Source organism: Arvicola amphibius, chromosome 7 (assembly GCF_903992535.2).
Source record: "Arvicola amphibius chromosome 7, mArvAmp1.2, whole genome shotgun sequence".
Lineage (NCBI taxonomy): Eukaryota > Metazoa > Chordata > Mammalia > Rodentia > Cricetidae > Arvicola > Arvicola amphibius.
In genome coordinates this window covers 46,779,958-46,798,147 of record NC_052053.1, presented here as the reverse complement: position 1 = coordinate 46,798,147, position 18,190 = coordinate 46,779,958, and the positions used below count along the sequence as shown (strand labels likewise).

At 50.6% G+C, this 18,190-nt stretch overlaps 2 protein-coding genes across 2 annotated transcripts in view; one reads left to right on the top strand and one right to left on the bottom strand.

The window, feature by feature from the left end:
• The first annotated feature begins 400 nt into the window (after nt 1-400).
• On the top strand, nt 401-6,388 carry Barhl1 (BarH like homeobox 1). Its single transcript, XM_038338157.1, has 3 exons — nt 401-866; nt 4,496-4,718; nt 6,094-6,388. Exons 1-3 carry the CDS (start codon nt 401-403, stop codon nt 6,386-6,388), a joined length of 984 nt encoding a protein of 327 aa, XP_038194085.1.
• A 3,809-nt stretch (nt 6,389-10,197) lies between these two features.
• The window catches only part of Ddx31 (DEAD-box helicase 31), a 69,968-nt gene continuing 61,975 nt past the window's right edge, over nt 10,198-18,190 (bottom strand). Inside the window, exon 20 of the mRNA XM_038336663.1 lies at nt 10,198-11,196. Within this exon, the coding sequence (XP_038192591.1) occupies nt 11,028-11,196 (169 nt within the window). The 3' untranslated portion in view covers nt 10,198-11,027. The remainder of the gene's footprint in view (nt 11,197-18,190) is intronic.

Sequence of the window (18,190 nt, the reverse complement as noted above, 5' to 3'; positions counted from 1 at the left end):
TGGATTTTGCTTTTTAAAAAAGACGATCTTGATTCAGATTCCAACAGCCTCGCACTTCTTCTGTGCCAAAGGGGCCCTCAGGCCGTTCTTCTACCTTTTGGCTCTCCCCAACTTGGCGCGCCCTCCTCCCATTCCTCCCTGACACTCCCACCACCACCCCCCCCCGGCTCGGCTGCTCGGTGCGGTGCTGCAGAAGACGCGTTGAACCCTTTTGGATGTAATGCGCAGAGGAGGTTGGCCCAGAGCTCCCGGGCTCCCCCAAGGCTGAACTCCGTCCAAGGTGCCCACAGGCTCCCTGCCCGCCTTCCCCATGCCAGCCCGCAGCTAGGGGCAGGGGCAGCGGCGGCTGGGGTTGGGGGTGGGTGGGGAGCTTTTGGGGAGGACAGGTCGCAGTTTGGCTATGGAAGGCTCCAATGGCTTTGGGATTGACTCCATTCTCTCCCACCGAGCGGGCAGCCCCGCCCTTCCCAAGGGGGACCCCTTGCTTGGGGACTGCCGTTCACCCCTGGAGCTAAGTCCACGCTCAGAGAGCAGCAGCGACTGCTCTTCGCCAGCCTCACCTGGAAGAGACTGTCTGGAGACCAGTACCTCGCGGCCCGGTGCTGCATCTGGCCCAGGTTTGGACTCTCACCTGCAGCAGGGGCAGCTTTCAGCCCCAGCCCAGTCGCGAACCGTCACCTCCTCCTTTCTGATCAGGGACATCCTTGCTGACTGCAAACCTCTCGCGGCCTGTGCACCCTACTCGAGCAGCGGGCAGCCTGCAGCCCCTGAGCCTGGGGGCCGCCTTGCGGCCAAGGCCGGGGAGGACTTTCGCGACAAGCTGGACAAAAGTGTCAGCAGCGCCTCGTCGGACTCTGAGTACAAAGGTAAGAAAACAAGGTGAAAACGGCGGTGGCGGCGGCGGGAGGGGGTGTTTCTATAACGTGACATTTAAAACTTGAGAACACACACTTGGGGACAGGCACATAGTCACCTCAGGGTTCCCCCAGGCCCGGGCTGAGAGTTGGTCTTATCTCTAGACCTCTCTGTCAGCCCCAAGGTTGGATCCTGGAGCAACAAAGAGTTCAGAGTGTGTGGCCCGGAGAAGCGGAGGGGGACAGTGTGTGTAAGGGAGAGCAAGCCTGGGCAGATGTACAAAGCAAACTTTCTAAGTTTCTGACTGGGACCACAGCCTCTCAGCCAGGTGTGCAACAGTGTGAAGCTTCTTCTTCGAGGACACTGTTCTGTCTGAGTGGAAACCTGGCAGAAAATTCCTGCCAGAGCCCTCTACAGCAGGAATCTTTTAGTCTTTAGTCTGAATTTCCCAACAAGAGGAGAAAGTGGGCCTCCCCACCCATTGGGGAGTGTAGTCTGAGGCCTGAACCTGTAGATGAAGAGATCAGTTTGAAAGAGGAACAGGCAGCCTGGCCAGCTGCCTGGCTAGACCGGGTTCTGAGGTCCGGTGGAGGGTGAAGGACTTCACAATCCACGCAGAAGCTCTCTCTGAATGGGGTCTTACTTCAGTAGTGACCACCAGGGTGTCTTTAAGACCTACAGATTCCTGAGTGACAGGCCTGGTCACTCCCATTTCCACTTTGGGAATCTTTGTGGTGGCTCCCTTTTCATTCTGTCTTAACTAAGGCTCCGAGATGGTGTTTAAAAGAAAGGGGAAGGACAAGAAGAAAGAAAAAAAAAGAGGAGAGGAGGGGAAAAGAAAATGTTCTTTAGTTTCGTTTTTTATCTTTGGGCTCCACTCTGGCTTTAGCTGTTACTAGGTCCAGAGGCACGAAATTCTCTCCAGGAAGACGTTAGGTGGCAAAGGGCCTGGGTGTCACAGGGAGCAGGGGAGGGAGCTCTCTGCCAGCCAGCAGAAAACTAGGGCCTGGTGGAGACTGCTCCTGGCTTTGTAACTATTAACTTCCCAAACCTCTCCCTTGAACCAAGACTCTGCTATAAAGTCAGCTTCGTTGCTGCCTGCATCTCCTGGTATCCATTTGTGCTGAATTTCACAACTATTTAGTTAGGTAGGTTCACTTAATTCTTCCTCCCAACCAAGAATTCCTTCGAGGGTGACCTGGACTCCAGACTGAAACCCCTCAGGGGTCCTAGCCCACGTCTCACTTCTCTCTTCTTCCCCCAGTGGAAATGGTTAGGCCTCCTTCAAGCAGGTCATGGACCCATCACTCTAGAAAGGCCACAGCTTCAACCACAGTGCTCAGGAAGAGGTCTAGAGGCCTCTGGGAAACTTGGCCCCAGCAGCCCCACCCCTATCCCTACCTGTTTAGAGCAGCAAAGAGAACTCATCTTGAGGAAAAGTGTGTGAATGAAAGGCAGATATAATGTGTCACATTGTGTGTGTGTGTGTGTGTGTTATTCCTTACAGTTCACAACCATCTCTACCTAGCTTCATGGTTAGAGCGAAGAGCAATGGGTCCAGCCCTGCCTGTACGAACACAGCTGCCTCCTTTTATGTTTTTGCCCCTCAGCAGGATTTTGAGGAGAGATTCCATTTCGTTTAAGATAATTGGAATATCAATTTTCTTCTCCTGTCCCTGATGATATCTGAGCAGGGAGATGACGAGGGAGCCGAGAGCCGGCTGTCCACGTATCACTTAAACAGCTTCGGAGCACAGGATGCTGCAGAAAGTTCCAGCCACCTCCAGGCACGGGTTGTTGCTTTTGCACTTTAAACGTTCTGAAGTGAAGGGGGGGGGGGGCACAGGAAGAGCGAAGCAAAGCGGAGCCGAGCACATTCCTCAAACAGGGGTGACTTTTGCAGAGTTAGGAAGTGGTCTGAGAGACAGACACGGGAACCAGGAATTTGCTGCCAAGCCACCGAATACACCAAGGACTAAATGAGGCAGGGGTGGGAGACAGGCCAGTCCCATCACACGTTTCTGGCATGAAAGGTTTCTTAAACAGTATTTACTGAAGTTGGAACAGGGCTTTAGAGGTCAGGCAGGTGGCAACAGTAAACTGGCTGGAGCCCAGGTTCTTGGAGAAACCAAACGAGGGCTTCACGCCACACAGGAAGGGTCTCTAGTCCTTGGGCTCCAGACTGATGGGATGCAGGTCAAAGTCTGAGAAATGGACACAAGGTAGACAGAGTCAGACTGAACTAGGTGAGTCCCAAAGGCTCCAGCAGAGCCAGAAGGGACTAAAGTCAAACGAAACAACAAACAAAAAACAAGTGGTTGGCCAACCCACCAGAATGAGGGATTGTTATAAGTTGTCCAAGTAATTAGGAGGTAAAGTAAGATTTCTGCAATATCAAATTTGAGGTTTGAACAAGGACACGCTCTAGGCTTTCTGGAAAGAAATGTCATCTTTATCCCCGAGGGTTCCGAAGCCTCCCAGCAGTGGCAGAAGGCTGAAGGCCGTCTGGGGCAGTTATTCCAGGACTCTGGTGCCGGGGAGCTGGGGCTGCAGGCTCCCTCCCTGCCGGGAAGCCCGGCCTTTCCGGCTGAAAAACCTCCTCCCCAGTGGCTCAATTAACCGGATTATTGTTTCCTACAGAGAGAAATCACCATGCATTCAGCTGAACCCTGTCGTGGCAAACGCCAGGCACAATGAAACTCCCTATAAAAGAATATAAAGAAAGCAGGGGGTAGGTGGGCGGGAGCTCCAGCCCAAAGAGTCATTTTGGAAGAACTCGACTATTCCGACTATTCCGTTCCAATCTCGCCTTAAGAGAAGGTGATGGGAATGCCAGACTTTTTCGATTAAATGTGTTTTCTGTTAAGTCAACCCCCAACGAAAGTAGAGGAAAATGAACTAATTCAGCTCTGTCCGGTCCACGGTGGCCACCGTGGACCTCAGGAGCGGGGAATAGATGTCCATTTGCCTGACCAAGGGCTGTCCACAGGATCCTTATGCCGGTGGGGTGGGAGCCACAGCGGGCACAACCACAACGAAGCCCAAGGCCCGACCTCTGTGATACACGCAGCCATTCGTGCCTAGGGACGATGAGTATGTCTCTCAGCGTTTGGTGCTCGCAGATGCCGGCACCCTCTCTGCCTTCTACCCGCATAGTTCGGAGTGGCCTAGGAATCCATCGCTACAGATTCCTGGCCAAACCGGGGTCGGTGAGGCATGAGCACAAATTATCTGCTCTTCAGGACGATGGAGTGCTGAGGAACGAACAGGGTTTTGTTTCTCCATGCGCGTTTTGCGCCCAAACGCAGAGCCCACCACCCAAATTCTTTCTCGGCCAGTGGCAGACTAGGCCAGTCTACTCGGAGGCTCGCTTTCTCTTTCCCAGTGTGTGTGTGTGTGTGATTGGGGGGGAGAGGTTGAGTTTCTTCTGGGAGCTGCCAGCGGCTCTGCCCTTGGGCACTTCCTAACACCATTTCCTCCTCACTCACTGTTCACACCCTTCTTCTGAGGGCAGGGAGTCCTGGCGTCCCTGTGAGTTTAATACTTTGGGACCCCAGAAGTCTGCGGCTTGTCGAGTGGGGAGTGGGTCACGAGGGCGCAAGCACTACCGATCCCTGACGTGACCTATGTGTCTCCGCAGTGAAGGAGGAGGGCGACCGCGAGATCTCCAGCTCTAGGGACAGTCCCCCTGTGCGCCTGAAAAAGCCACGAAAAGCGCGCACCGCCTTCACCGACCATCAGCTGGCGCAGCTGGAGCGTAGCTTCGAGCGGCAAAAATACCTGAGTGTTCAAGACCGCATGGAGCTGGCTGCCTCGCTCAACCTCACTGATACACAGGTCAAGACCTGGTACCAGAACCGCAGGTGAGGTTACGCTGCAGGGCGGGGTCTGCAGGGGTCTTCTTCTGGAGCCTTAGGTCTCTCCCATTCCGTCAAAGTAGGGAAACTGAGGCTCTGAGAAAAGATCTTGCCCTAAGTCCCACAGTGAGGGGCAGAAAGGACACTAGACTGGCATCCAAGACAGGTGAACCGGCACCGAGGTTAATAGTGATTTGAGCCTTGCTCCACCCCAGCCCATGTCCCCAAGGAACCAGGCTGAGCCTAGGCTTTGAGGCCTCTGAGTTCTTCTTTAGGGAAGAGTGGCAGCCAAGTCTCCAGAAAGCAGAGAGGTCCTGAGGTCGTTGTAGTAGGGGCCAGTGGCCTCCTACCATTTATAGTCAAGAGGAGTTGGGTGAGAGAGACTGGGAAATTGATATTAGGGCACTGGTATTGAACCTGCTTCTTAATCTCCTTCTTGGACATTCACAGGACTTAAATACACTGGTAAGACACACGTCACAGACATGTCAGTCTGCATGGTGACACGCTCTCCAACATACTTAGCAGAGGCAGGAATGGTGCTTTCCATAAACAAGCCTCAGAACACACAGCCCCATTAATAATAAATACCGATTACGGCTTCAGGCATCAATAATTAAGGCTCGTTGCAGTAATTACACAATTATGACGACGAGGAATTATTCAGGAGGGGAAGGGGCCTAGTGTGATTGAGCCCACCTTCTGGAACCCAGGCAGGCACGCCCAATCTCACCCCAGGTGAGTGCAGAGGTCCTCGGCTCACTTCCTCACTTGCTCTAGGCCTCCCAACTTCTGGGCCAGAGCGATTTGGTACTGGTTAGCCCCAGACCTCAAACCTAGGTGGCAGAGTGTAGGCGAGTATAGACCTGAGTGTAGGCAGAGTAGAGAGAGAAAATGTGCATTCCTCCGGAGAAATTTCTGCTTGGAGTCCCCTGGGCCTCTGGAGCTACCCCCGCCCCCTGAGCGGAGAGTTGGCTACTTGGTAGTCAGCTCTTCCGCCCTGTCTGTCGCTCCATTTTCATTAGGCCTTCCCAGGGGAAGCATATCCTGAGGGTACCCCGACCTGTAAGTTTGTATATGCACTTTGAAGTCAGACAATCTGGCTTGGAGCAGGGATCTGCCTGCTACTTGCAGAACATCATGAAAACTGTCCCACGCCTCAAGGTTTTAATCTGTAAAATGGGGACAACAGTCACGGAAAGCCAGTGGAAGGGAAAATGATGCACGATGCATTTGACCTGGGCACTCTATTGTTTATTAGCAAATTAGTATGCTCTCTGTTGGACACTCTGTGGCTCTCTGTGCCAATCACTAGGAAGGAGCAAGGGTTGTGGAGTGTCCTAATCCTGACCTCTTCCTCTGCCTTGATTTCCGTTCCCAGGACTAAATGGAAGCGACAAACGGCCGTGGGGCTGGAGCTGCTGGCGGAGGCAGGCAATTACTCGGCGCTTCAGAGAATGTTCCCGTCGCCTTATTTCTACCCACAGAGCCTCGTTTCCAACCTGGACCCGGGTGCCGCGCTCTACCTGTACCGCGGCCCCAGCGCGCCTCCGCCTGCCCTCCAGAGACCTCTGGTGCCCCGTATCCTCATCCACGGACTCCAGGGCGCCAGCGAGCCGCCCCCGCCGCTGCCCCCGCTGCCCGGCGTCCTCCCGCGCGCCGCGCAGCCTCGGTGAGGCGCCCTCTCGCCCCAATCCGTGCTCCGGGACCCCCAGCTCAGGCTGGGCGCGGGTCCGTACGGTCGCCCCGGGGCAGGGCAACCCGGCTCCCCACGGTGCCGCAACCCAGTGTCTCCCACGGGGATAACTTCACTGAGGCTACCCCTCCCTCAGCTGCGTCCTCTCTCCTGCCAGATGTACATACGCGCCCCTGCCCACCTCCCACCCAACCCCAAGTCCCTGCGGGCTTCCCTAAGTACCCCCTGTCCCCTAGGCAGCAGGTAAGGGGACGCCGGCGACTGGCTCTCTCCCGTGTCCCAGCCTTGGGTCCACCCTTCTTCCCGCACCTCTGTGAGACAGGGTGGGAGTGCTGTACGGAGCTTCCCTCCCAACTCCTTTATTTTCCCTGACTCCCGGGCTGGCGGCAGAGCTGTACAGTGTGCAAAGTGTATATGAAGTTATTTATTCGTGACCCATGAGCCCGTGACAGTGTCCGTGAATCAGTGAGTCTGTGGCCTGTGCCCTCGCCGTCCCGGGTGGGGCAGGAAGGGGCCGAGAGGGCTTGCCCATGCATCCGGGCCCCCAGCCCCCCTCCCTTCCACCCAGGTCCCGGGCAGCCAGGCCTCTTGGGTTCTCTTTTTTAAATGTGGAAATAAACTTCTTACAAATGACCGGGCGCCTGTCCGCGCTACCTTCCGTTGGTTCCCACTCGGGCCCTCTCCCATCCCATCCTTCATAAGAAACTTCAGCATTTTACACTACATTTCCTTCTATTCGCAAAAAGTAAAGTTTTGTCTCCCCCTTGCACTGTTCCCCGGTTCCTGTGTGCTGTGGTCATGCGCAGGACACCCCGGCTGGACTTTCAGGGGTCTTCCCGTTTCCACATCGAGGCGAGCCTGTAGCTCTCGGCCTCCCCATCTGATTCGTTCTGCTTCCACATGGGGACCATGGGCCAGGCCAGCGCCTGTCCTCCCTCTGCTGCGTGTCAGGCCACGAAGCACTCACTGAGCCGACTCATCTGGCTCAGACCGGGGCGCCGGCAGCTGGTGACCGGCCCTGCGGGCGCGGGGCAGACAGATGGACTCCGAGGCTGCTCCCTGTTGCCCCACCCTCCTCGGCCCAGCGCCCTCCGCTCTGGCTCCCCGCAGCTCCTAGTCTCTTATGCCTGGTAGGACCCCAAGGGCCTTCGCGAGATTGACGCCACGACGAGCAACCCTTTGCTCTCCATCCTCTACTCCCCGCCCTCCCCAACCCTGGGAGAAATAGGGGCGCGGGAGGGGGCAGATAGCACCACCGGGCTTTGAGTCAGACTCCAGATCACGTTCAAAGGGCCAAGGTCACCTCCTGACACCTTCGGTCTCCCAGGATGTGGGCGCAGGTGCTACCCTCCCCCACACCACCTGCAGCACACTGACTTACAAGGCGGAAGAAATGCCGGGGAGTTTGTATACTTGCAAGCAAAGGACCCTCCCAGCATTTCTGGTCCAAATGTTGGGGAAAGAACCTAGCAATGGAGGAAGGGGCGTATTCAGAAAGCCCCCCAACCATAACTAGTTCGGCTACAGTTTCCTCCCCACCCCCAGCATCCTCACACCCAAGCTTTTCTTTTATGGGATGGTGGGGGTATTATTCTAATTTTGCAAAATGCACAGCAGCTAATTAAGTCAAGGAGCCCCTCGGCTTTCAAGTTCTTTTGCATGTGAATGCGGGTTAGTAAATCCCTCGATCTGGCTGTGGTGGGGTGTGAGGGGGGACTGTCCCCAACTCAGGGTTAATGAAGTGGGAAAGAAGTCTCTCATAGCCTCCTGCAAACAAAACCCCCCAAGCAACAAACCCTGCCCAAATCCTACACGGATTGACTTAAACCCAGGGGATAAGTGCTTTAAATTAATCTCATTGAATAAGAATGAGACCAAACAAAACTCTTTAAAATCATATTAAAAATCTATCAAAGGACAACTTGCGCTGGTGTGCTTTCATTTTGTGAGAGTGGAGGAGGCAGGCTAGAGCAGCCACCTCACATTTACACAGTGCAGTGTAAACCGCAGACACATTCTGACTATGTAATTGTCCTTGTACCGCAGAGGCGATTTCATATCTTACATTAATGAAGAACAAGGCTTCCCTACAAGTTTATAATTACAATATTTTAAATTGTCCTGCACATCCCATCTGTAATAATAACTCCACAACCTCTGCAGTGAGGTGGGCTTGCACTTCCCATCCATTTAGAAGGCTAAACTGGTTTCTCTGTTCCTAACCCAGGGGCTGGGTGCCCTCATTTAAAACAGAAAAAAAGAATGACGGTGAGAGACCCCCAGTGGACTGAACAATAGGCAGGTCCTGAAAAGCATTCTCCCTTCTAAATCTGGACTCCTAAGGGCGGGGACAACCAAGTTTGAGGTTAGTTTTTTCAGCTAGCCCTCAGCTACGTGGCTTCTGGAACCTGTTTTTTTTTTTTTTTTTTTTTGTTTGTTTTGTTTTGTTTTGGGGCACTACCGGGACAACTTGTCTCTGTATTTTTCTATGATCTAGCAAAGCGAGAAAGTTTGATGGTCATGGAGACAAACTGGAAAAGCCTGTGGTTACTCTCTCCAACAGGGAAACTTGCCTGAAGTTTCCATCTCTGGGAGTGGCTTCTGCTGGCTGTGGGAAGTGCTGGACCCAGCCACTCACAGCTTAGAATCACTTGTACCGCGAGGCACACCCGCCTCTTCTTTTATGTAACTAGGCAGGAGAGAAATCAAAGCAGCCCTCTGCGATCAGAGCTGTCCTCAGCTGGGCTCTGTTTGGCCCCGCTTCTGTGGGAGTGGAGGACACCCGTGATGTCCCACTGCAGACAGCTGCTCGAGGGCTCCCTGCCTCCAGTGGTGGCTCTTCACAAGATGGACAGCAGCTGGGCTGCAAATGGGGAAGGCTTTGGGTCCCAAAACAAGCACTCTACAGCCACAGCGCTCCATTTGCTGTCTGAATCTCCTGAGACTTTAATATGGTAACCAGGCTGATGTGAGAAAAATGCCAAGTCTGGGACCTTAGAAAAAGGTATGATTAAAAATACACACAAAATCAGACTATGTACACTGGAATCAGGCTGACATTGTGTACAACTGGTACCTGAGATGTACATCCTATAAAGATCCATAAGAGATTCATTTTAAGGTTGTTTAAATTTAGAGAACATTAACCCTAAATCTGCTGAGTCTATTTCCTGATGACTGCGTACTGTGTTACCTAAGCAGCATGTCCATCACCATCTCTAACAAGACAGCCTTGCTAATTGGAAAACTACAAGTATAAATTTCAACTTTGGGAACAGAGTCACTGTAACTTCAGTAAGGTCCTGCACACCTCTCGGCCCTGCAGCTGAGCTGTTAGGGGCCTGTTGCTGGGAGGCAGTCACAGGTTTCTGCGTAGCCATCCCTGATTACAGGCAATAATCCTGTTTTCACACAACTGGTTGACTCTTCATAGCCTGATCCCTCATTTCCCAGCAAAGCAAGTGAGCCATTATAAATCCAAAGAAAGGTGGCCGATTTGTCCAGTCAGCTCCACACCTGCTGCAGTTTCAGAGGACCTTACAAATGTCACCAACAGGCCCTGCGTCTGTGACTGCCAGTCTTGGCAAGGCTGCAGAGTGGGTGTTAACTGATCTTCCTCCTTGCAACAGCCCCCACCCTGCCAGTCTCAGGAGAGGGGCAAAGTGTACAACACCTACTTGCCCTAGGGCTTCAGAGGGTCTAGCAGGGCTGGGCACACAGAAACCCTGAGGAAAGCAGGCCCAGAATGGTGTCCGAACAGAGCACGCTGCGCCTTAACCCTTTCTCTCGTGAGTCCTCTGTAATGTCCAAATCTTACATTTATTGGGAAATCAATACACTCCAGGGGTCCTTTCAAAGCTTCCAGAAACACAATGGCATGTGGGGGTTCTGAGTCTAGGTCACAACACAAAGACCTCAGACCCTGAAGAGAAGACAGGCTCCGGTGGGAAAAAAGGCAAGCTCGGGTGCTGGTGTCTTTTGACTTCAAAGGCAAATAATAAAAAGGCAACAGTAAGTCAATTAGCCCAGAGACAGCGAGTCTTCTGTGGACAGGAAAGGGAGGCAATGCACATGGGGCTATATCGTGTTGACGGAAGAAAGCGGTGCTGCTGCCAACACATTTGGGTTTTTGATCCAAAGCAAAAAGTTCTCTCGGCTCTTCCTGACAGAGCATGTGGACACTAAGAAAATAGCTATTCAACAAATACTTTATCCTTCTGAACAAGTTCAATTCCAGTTTTTAACATTCCATCTTTACAACACTCATGCAATACACTTGTGGCAGCTTCATCTGACAAGCTCGCCAGGAGCCATACTCTTCCAGGCTGATACACATGATGCTTCGCTGTCCTTGTGCAGTCTCGCAAGATGACTGAGCAAAGGCAGGTGACTCTCTAGTACTGGTCCCTGTGCCTGCTGGTTTCCATCAGGGCTCCTCCTCCAACAGGGGAAGGTCTGTGTTCAGGAAAAGGTACAGGAAGCATCACTGATAAGAACAGGACATCAATCTAAAGCCACGGAGTCTGTCAATCTACCCTGACCTGGTCCTGTGGGGAGATGAAAAACAACTAAAAGAAGTTTGCTGACTGGTGATGAGTCTTCTGCATGCAGGAGCAGCTTCATTCTCTCCACGGCCCAGGCTTGCAGGGTGCCACCTGAAAGCCCCGCTGTTTGCCTTGCTTTCCACCCTTCGTGCCACCGGCCTCCAGTCCACTCGAGTATTCTGAGTGCAGGACTTCAGCGAGCACAAGACGGTGCTTTTTCTGGCTCTTCCTCCGAGGGTCAGGCCTGAGGAACAGTAACAGCGGAGAGCAAGACTTTAGTGTCTTTCTTCCCCATTTGGAGAGAGTCTGACAGCAGCTGGCTATGAGACCAGGAGGCTGACATTTTTGTATGAGCAGAGAGCAATCTCTTCAGTAGCACTTGTTTTGATATTCTATGCACCAGAAGATTAGATACGGTGCTGACAGATTTTCATAACGGTGGCAAAATATCATGGCATTTTTAAAAGTGAGGCTTTGTTCTGTGTTGTTTTCGGGGGGGGGGATAAACGTACACACTCTCACACTCTGATGGCAAATGAGGTGCATGAGACAGCAGTTTGCCCGTGGATGGGAACGCCCACAGTGCAATACAGTTAGCTGCAAAGCTTCCATGTGCAGGGCCTCAGGGATGAACCCTTGAGGTCTAGCAGACTGTAGGCACAGTGCCCTGCTAGGCAGGTCTCGAAGGCAGGGTATCTATGCAGACTCCCCAGCATTCACTAGAAAGCAGAAAACACCCTGATCCTGCAAATCCCAAGCCCAAGTGCCACCAGAGCATAGCACTGCAGACCTGGGGCCAGAAGGAGGGCATTCCTTGTCTTGACCACCACTTGATCAGAAGAAACTTGTAGAATTCAATCATATACTGTCGAGTGAGAATGGAATCCTAAGAATAAAACACGCCAACTCAGAAGCAATGACCAATAAGTTCCTACTGGCTTTTTCTTTAGCACCCCACACGACTGATCCAGGAACTCAAGGTAAGGAGCTCAAGAAAAGCCACTGGCTTCTCTCTGACTTGACAGCATGTTGCGTGGTTAGTCAGAGACTAGACACAATAAACAGAAGTCCTTTAAAATCCAAGAATTAGACACAACCATACTGTGCTATTAGCCTTAGTAGGAAGGTTGAAGATCCCACCACAATGAAGGTAAAGACATTTATAATGCCAACCAGAGCACAAGGCTGCAGTGATAAGGTCCAGTTTTGTTCTTCCTTCCTTTTTTTCTTTAATGTATGCTGGTGTTTTACCTGTATATACTCTATGTGAGGGTATTGGATCCCCTAGAACTAGAATTATAGACAGCTGTGAGCTGCCATGTGGGTGCTGGGAACTGAACCCAGGTCCTCTGGAAGAACAGCCAATGCTCTTAAACCGCTGAGCCATCTCTCCAGCCCCCCCACCCCCCCAGTTTTGTTCTTGCAAGAGGAAGAGTCAACCTTGCCAGAGGAAAAGATTTGAGGTAAGGGCATGTTAGCAATGATATTTAGGGATGGAAGTTTATTCAGTTAAGTGTGCTGGGGCAGGGCTCAAGACCACTAGTACCACACAGGGCAACAGTCCTGCATTAGTGTTATCCTCAAGGAAGCACCATGGACTGGAGGGTGAGAACTTGCTAAGGCCATGTAGCTGGCAGACATCGGTATGAAGCCCAGCCAGATACCGTTGTGGAGATCATGTTCAGAGCTACACAGGGAAACTGAGGCCTACAGACCGAAAACTGCTGCCAGGTCTGCTTGGGGTAGAAGCAGGCTCTGCTTACAGTGCCCCTTCCACTTTCTCAGGAGCAGCACTGTTGGCCCTGGACTTCTCATATGGACTGCCATGTCCCTGGCCAGGTCTGAGCTTCCACGTCTGCGCATGGAGACGGGCTGTGGTGGTTGGACACTGACTTGCTCCTCAGCAAAGGCCGCAACTTCCTGTACTAGTAGTTTATTTTTAGTCAGGTTACATGACAGACAGCAAAAGGTTCTGACAGGAAGGGATGCCTTTTCTTCCCTCTTGTTTGAAGTAGGTGCTCACAATGTGTATAATTTTAAATGTAACAACTTGAGTTTCAAGATATGAAAAATTTCAGTCCAAATATTCTCCCCAGCAAAAGTACTTGCTCCTGCCGTCATTGCAGACAATAGTAACCAGAGTCTCATCTGGTGTCTGATATAGGAACTACCTACAGAGCGAGTGCAGCCTGTGGGAAGCAGCTCAGAGTATCATACCCACGCCTTCAGCTGTCCAATGCAGACACCTCCATAGACAATACACCTCATAGGGACCCCTTGTAGTGCCCCAGAACACAGGTCTGTTCACAGGTAGAGAGCTGGGTGGGGCAGTAGGGGGTAAGCTCTGGGGCCATTGCTAGACCTACTCCAGAAAGCATGCCTCAGGGTTGGGGTGGCTCAGTGGCAGTGTATGCTTGATAGGCAGAGGTTACCCTGTTCACCTTCATATATCCTTGTCACACTCCCCAGCCACTTCCTGCAAACCCGGCAACCCACTCATGCAGCAAACAAGCAGGGACCTACACATTCTGACCCAAGCTACTCATAGGTAGCCTGCTGTTACAAAAGCCATGCCAACCAGATGCCCTTCTCTCACAGCTAGCTCCCAATTTCCTCCTTTCTTCTTAGGCCCATAACAGAGATGGTATGGTACAGATGGGAAGGTGGACCCCTCTAAACCCAAGCATGCAACCGGCATCCATGCCTTCTGACAAGCTGCCATTCCCCCAGAATCCTGCCAACTTTAGTCCTCCAAATACCTGGACCCTCTGACTCGTGCTTCCTGAGCATCCACTATAAGAAATCTTGTGGTTACCAAGCAACAGATCAGTTTCTCTAACTGCAGGGAACTCCCTCACAGTGAAGGCTGAAGACCCTATTCTCCAGGCTGGATTACTCAGCAGGCCAGGCAGATGCCACTTACTGCTAGTAAGGCAGTCAACCTAACTAGTAATCACCCCACTGCCACCAAGATCCCTGGAGGACTGCAAACTCAACAGGCAGTTTCCTAGACAAAAAGCAATTTAACTCAGGGCTTTGCTTACAGCATTCTTTTGCAGGACAAGATTTACTATTTTCACTCACTCATTCATTCATTTTTTTGAGAAACAGGGTTTCTTTGTGTAACAGAGCTCTGGTTGTCCTGAAAATCACTCTTTAGGGCTGGAGAGATGGCTCAGCGGTTAAGAGCACTGACTGCTCTTCCAGAGGGCCTGAGTTCAATTCCCAGCAGCCACATGGTGGCTCACAACCATCTGTAATGAGATCTGGTGTTCCCTTCTGGCCTGCAGGCATACATGCAAACAGAACACAGTATACATACATACATACATACATACATACATACATACATACATAAATATTTTTAAAAAATCACTCTACAGACCAGGGTGGCCTTAAATGTATAGAGATCCACCTACTTCTGCCTTGTGAGTGCTGGGATTAAAGATGTGCACCACCATCGTGAGCATCTGGCTCATGACAAGAAAAGATGTTTTAAATCTATTACTATTTTGTTGTTGTTGTTGTTCTTCTTTTTTTTCTAAAAAAGATTTATTTATTCATTATGTATACGGTGTTCTGCAGGCCAGAAGAGGACACCAGATCTCAGTACAGATGGTTGTGAGCCACCATGTGGTTTCTGGGAATTGAACTCAGGACCTTTGGAACAGTAAGCAGTGCTCTTAATCACTGAACCATCTCTCCAGCCCTTTGTTGTTATTATTCTTATCATTATTATTTTTAAAATAGCTTTAGGGCCATGTACAGCAGTCTTTTAAGAACTCCACCTTGGTTTTATGTTGCCTGAAGGCGTGAATGCAACTATTTCTTCCCAAGAGTCACCCATAACACTCAATAGTAAAGCCGAGCTTATCTTAGACTGAGTTTTTTGAGTAACTTCTTGTTTCTACTTCCTAGTTTTTAAAATGGGTATCTTTTCATTTGTTACAGGAAACAAACTGTAATTTGTCCTATGTTCAAACCTCAAGTATCAAGTATTTGATTTTCTACTTATGAAAACTTCACTGCTTTCTGGTCTTAGGTAGTTTCTCAAGCCTTCTTCTACTGCACTGTAATTAAGATAGCTCAAAGGACCAATTCTTTCCAACAGCTTTCTAATCTGAAAGATTCTGAGTGTAAGTATACAATTCAAAAGGCAGTCAGCTTGAGGTCACCTGAGGTTGGTGTCACCCAGACAGGTGGGCCTGGGTGGTATGAGAAAGCAGGCTGAGCAAGCCATGAGAAGCAAGTCAACAAGCAGCACCCCTTTGTAGTTTCTGCCTCACTTCCTGACCCTAGATTCGTCTTGAACTCCTGTTCTGATAGCCCTTAGAGATGGACTACAAGCTGTGAGCTTTTGGTCACAGCGTTTATCACAGGAATAGAAATCTAACTAAGGCAAATGAACATTTGATTTTCATCAAAAAATAAGGTTACTGAGGAATGGAACAGAACTTGGAGTCCTTGGTTAGGGGCAGGCACAATGTTAGGAGTGTCAACTGGGGGAAATTGGTAAATGTCTGCTGATCCTAGGACTCATGCACCGTGTGGGAAATGAGAGAGGTCCTACTTGGTGACTCTGAAGTAAGAGCTCTGAGCTTACTGAGCTCAGGTAGCAACGCAGAGGAGTGGGTAGCAGAGCAGAACCTGCTGGCAGTGATTGAATCCCAGCTCTGGCACTCATCTAGCTGATACCCTGAAGTCAGCCCCAAGTCCAGAAAGGGCCTGAGCATAAAGAACAAGCAGCAGGAGCATGGCGGCGGGGGTGGGGGGTGGGGTGGGGCACATTGGTGTTATTTCAATTCTTCGTAAAAATATTATGGATTATTGCTAAGATGGAGAAGTAGTAGACAGACATGGAAAACAAGCATGCATAAAATTGCTATGGTGAGATTCTGGGAATACCAAGATTAAGCAGTTTAGTGCAGAATCTTGGGCCCAAATCCAGGGCTCAGCTCTCTGGGCTTCTCCTGTTAACTTCTGTCTATGACCTGGGTGATACCCTGAGTCTACTTACCACATTTACAGAGAGATGACAGTATACCCACAATTTTTTTTTTTTTTTTTTTGGTTTTTCGAGACAGGGTTTCTCTGTAGCTTTGGAGCCTGTCCTGGAACTAGCTCTCATAGACCAGACTGGTCTCGAACTTACAGAGATCCACCTGCCTCTGCCTCCCGAGTGCTGGGATTAAAGGTGTGCACCACCGCCGCCTGGCCCCCACAATTCTTTACTGGACCAAATGGACGGGTTCAGAAGGCGATCTTCAAGTAGGACAGTTATGAAGCCCTGATTCTGAACGGAGAAAGGAACTCTTACGTGGGCAACCATCTGACCTGGACTTGGAAGGCCTAGGAGGGATTCCAGCTCCACCATGCTGACAGCAGTGCAGCTTCCAGCAGCCTCCTCTGCTTGAAAAGAGGATGACAGCAGATCACCTGGGGCAGAGAGCCAGTGCCTGGCTGTTGGGAACATTATTTTTAGGTGTGTGACCTTTGTTTATGTTGCATTTGCTTAACTCTGTGAAGCTGTGTTACTGTGTCTGTCTAAAACACCTGATGGCCCTAATAAAGAGCCAACCGACCAATAGTGAGGCAGGAGCAAGGACAAAAAGGGCTAGCAGGCAGAGAGGATAAATAGAAGAACGCTGGGAGGAAGATATTAGGGGTGAGTTGCCCAGCTACACAGAGCCATAGAACAAATAGTTTAAAAAAAAAGACATACAGAAATAGAAAAAGATAAAAGTCTAGAGGTAAAAGGCAGGTGGGATAATTCAAGTTAAGAAAAGCTAGCAAGAAACAAGCCAGGCTAAGGCCAGGCATTCATAACTAAGAATAACCCTCTATGTATGATTTACTTGAGAGCTGGGTGGTGGGCCCCCAAAAGCCAAAAGCGTAAAAGGTCACATAATAGTGGACATTGAGTCAGTTCCTACACTTACCATGAACTATACCACCAGAAGTGCCCACTAGGCACTTGTGCTAGGCAGTCTCTACTTATGTGTGAATGGCTGTCATGAACCAGATGAATAACTGTTGACTATTATAAGGGGTCACTATCTGATACCTGGCCTCATGTGGACCAGGGGCTGGCTGATTGGTGACTCTAACACCTCATGTTTCTGTATGCAAATGGTACATACATAGCATTGAAGTCTCATAGAGATCCACTAGGGGAAATCCTGGTCTGTTTTCTGGAACTCTAACGGTGTGCTGGGGCCACTGTGGAGTGAGCATCCCTGAAAGTGGCAAGCCACTGAGACACAGGGCTTACTGAAGTACAGGCCATACCAATCAGAAGAATGTTCAAAGAGAGGAAGGCCAGGCCAGGGTGGAATCAGGAGAAGAGAAGAAAGCCTTTCCTGGCCACTTTGCACTGCACTAGAGACCAAGCATTCACAATATTGCCACACTAGGTGACAAACTTTTGCCTTCCCACTTTACAGACACTGTCACCAAATGCTAGCATCGAGGATACTCAGGAAGGGCAAACTCCAGAACGAGGCCTTTTCTATGGCACCGTCCTTCCTCTGCACCCAGAGAAACTCACACCACGTCAGGGCCACAACTTACCCACAAGTATCTTTACAAGCCTGCTGTCGTAAAGCAGAGCCGTAAAGCCCACCCTAGGGTTCAATGCTTAGAGGGCATGAAACTCTGCTCTTCAATATATAGCCTCGTCTCCTGCTCTAAGTTCATTTCTTTGGTTACACAAAGAATGATCTCCTCACATAAAACAAAAATCCCCTTGGGCTAGAAAGATGGCTTTCTGAGTAAAGGTGCTTGCTATGTGAGCCTGCTGACCTAAATCTGATCACTGCCCTGAACCCATATACAGTGGAGAAGCCTTCTGACCTCCACATACATACCGCAGCTCACTTTCTCTTTCTCTCTCACACATAGAAAGAGAAAAAGAAGAGAAAAAAGCATAGTCCCCATTACAGGGTTACGTACTTGTTACAAGAATGAAACAATTGGCACTCCAGCAGAACATGTAAGGATACAGAGGGGAGTAGCTTAGCCCGGGCTCTAGTTTCTCATTTGGTCACTGAGGATTCTGCCACAGTCAGTGTCTGGTGGCGTCTCCATAGGATAATGTACAGAGAGAATTAGCTTGGTAGAGAACTTGAGTTCTCAAGAGAGAGACCCACTGCTGTCAAACAATTCACATGCTGAGTGTGGCACACTGGTGATCTAGAAGGCTGCATCTCAATGCCCCTCCTCCCTTCAGTTTTTTGAAA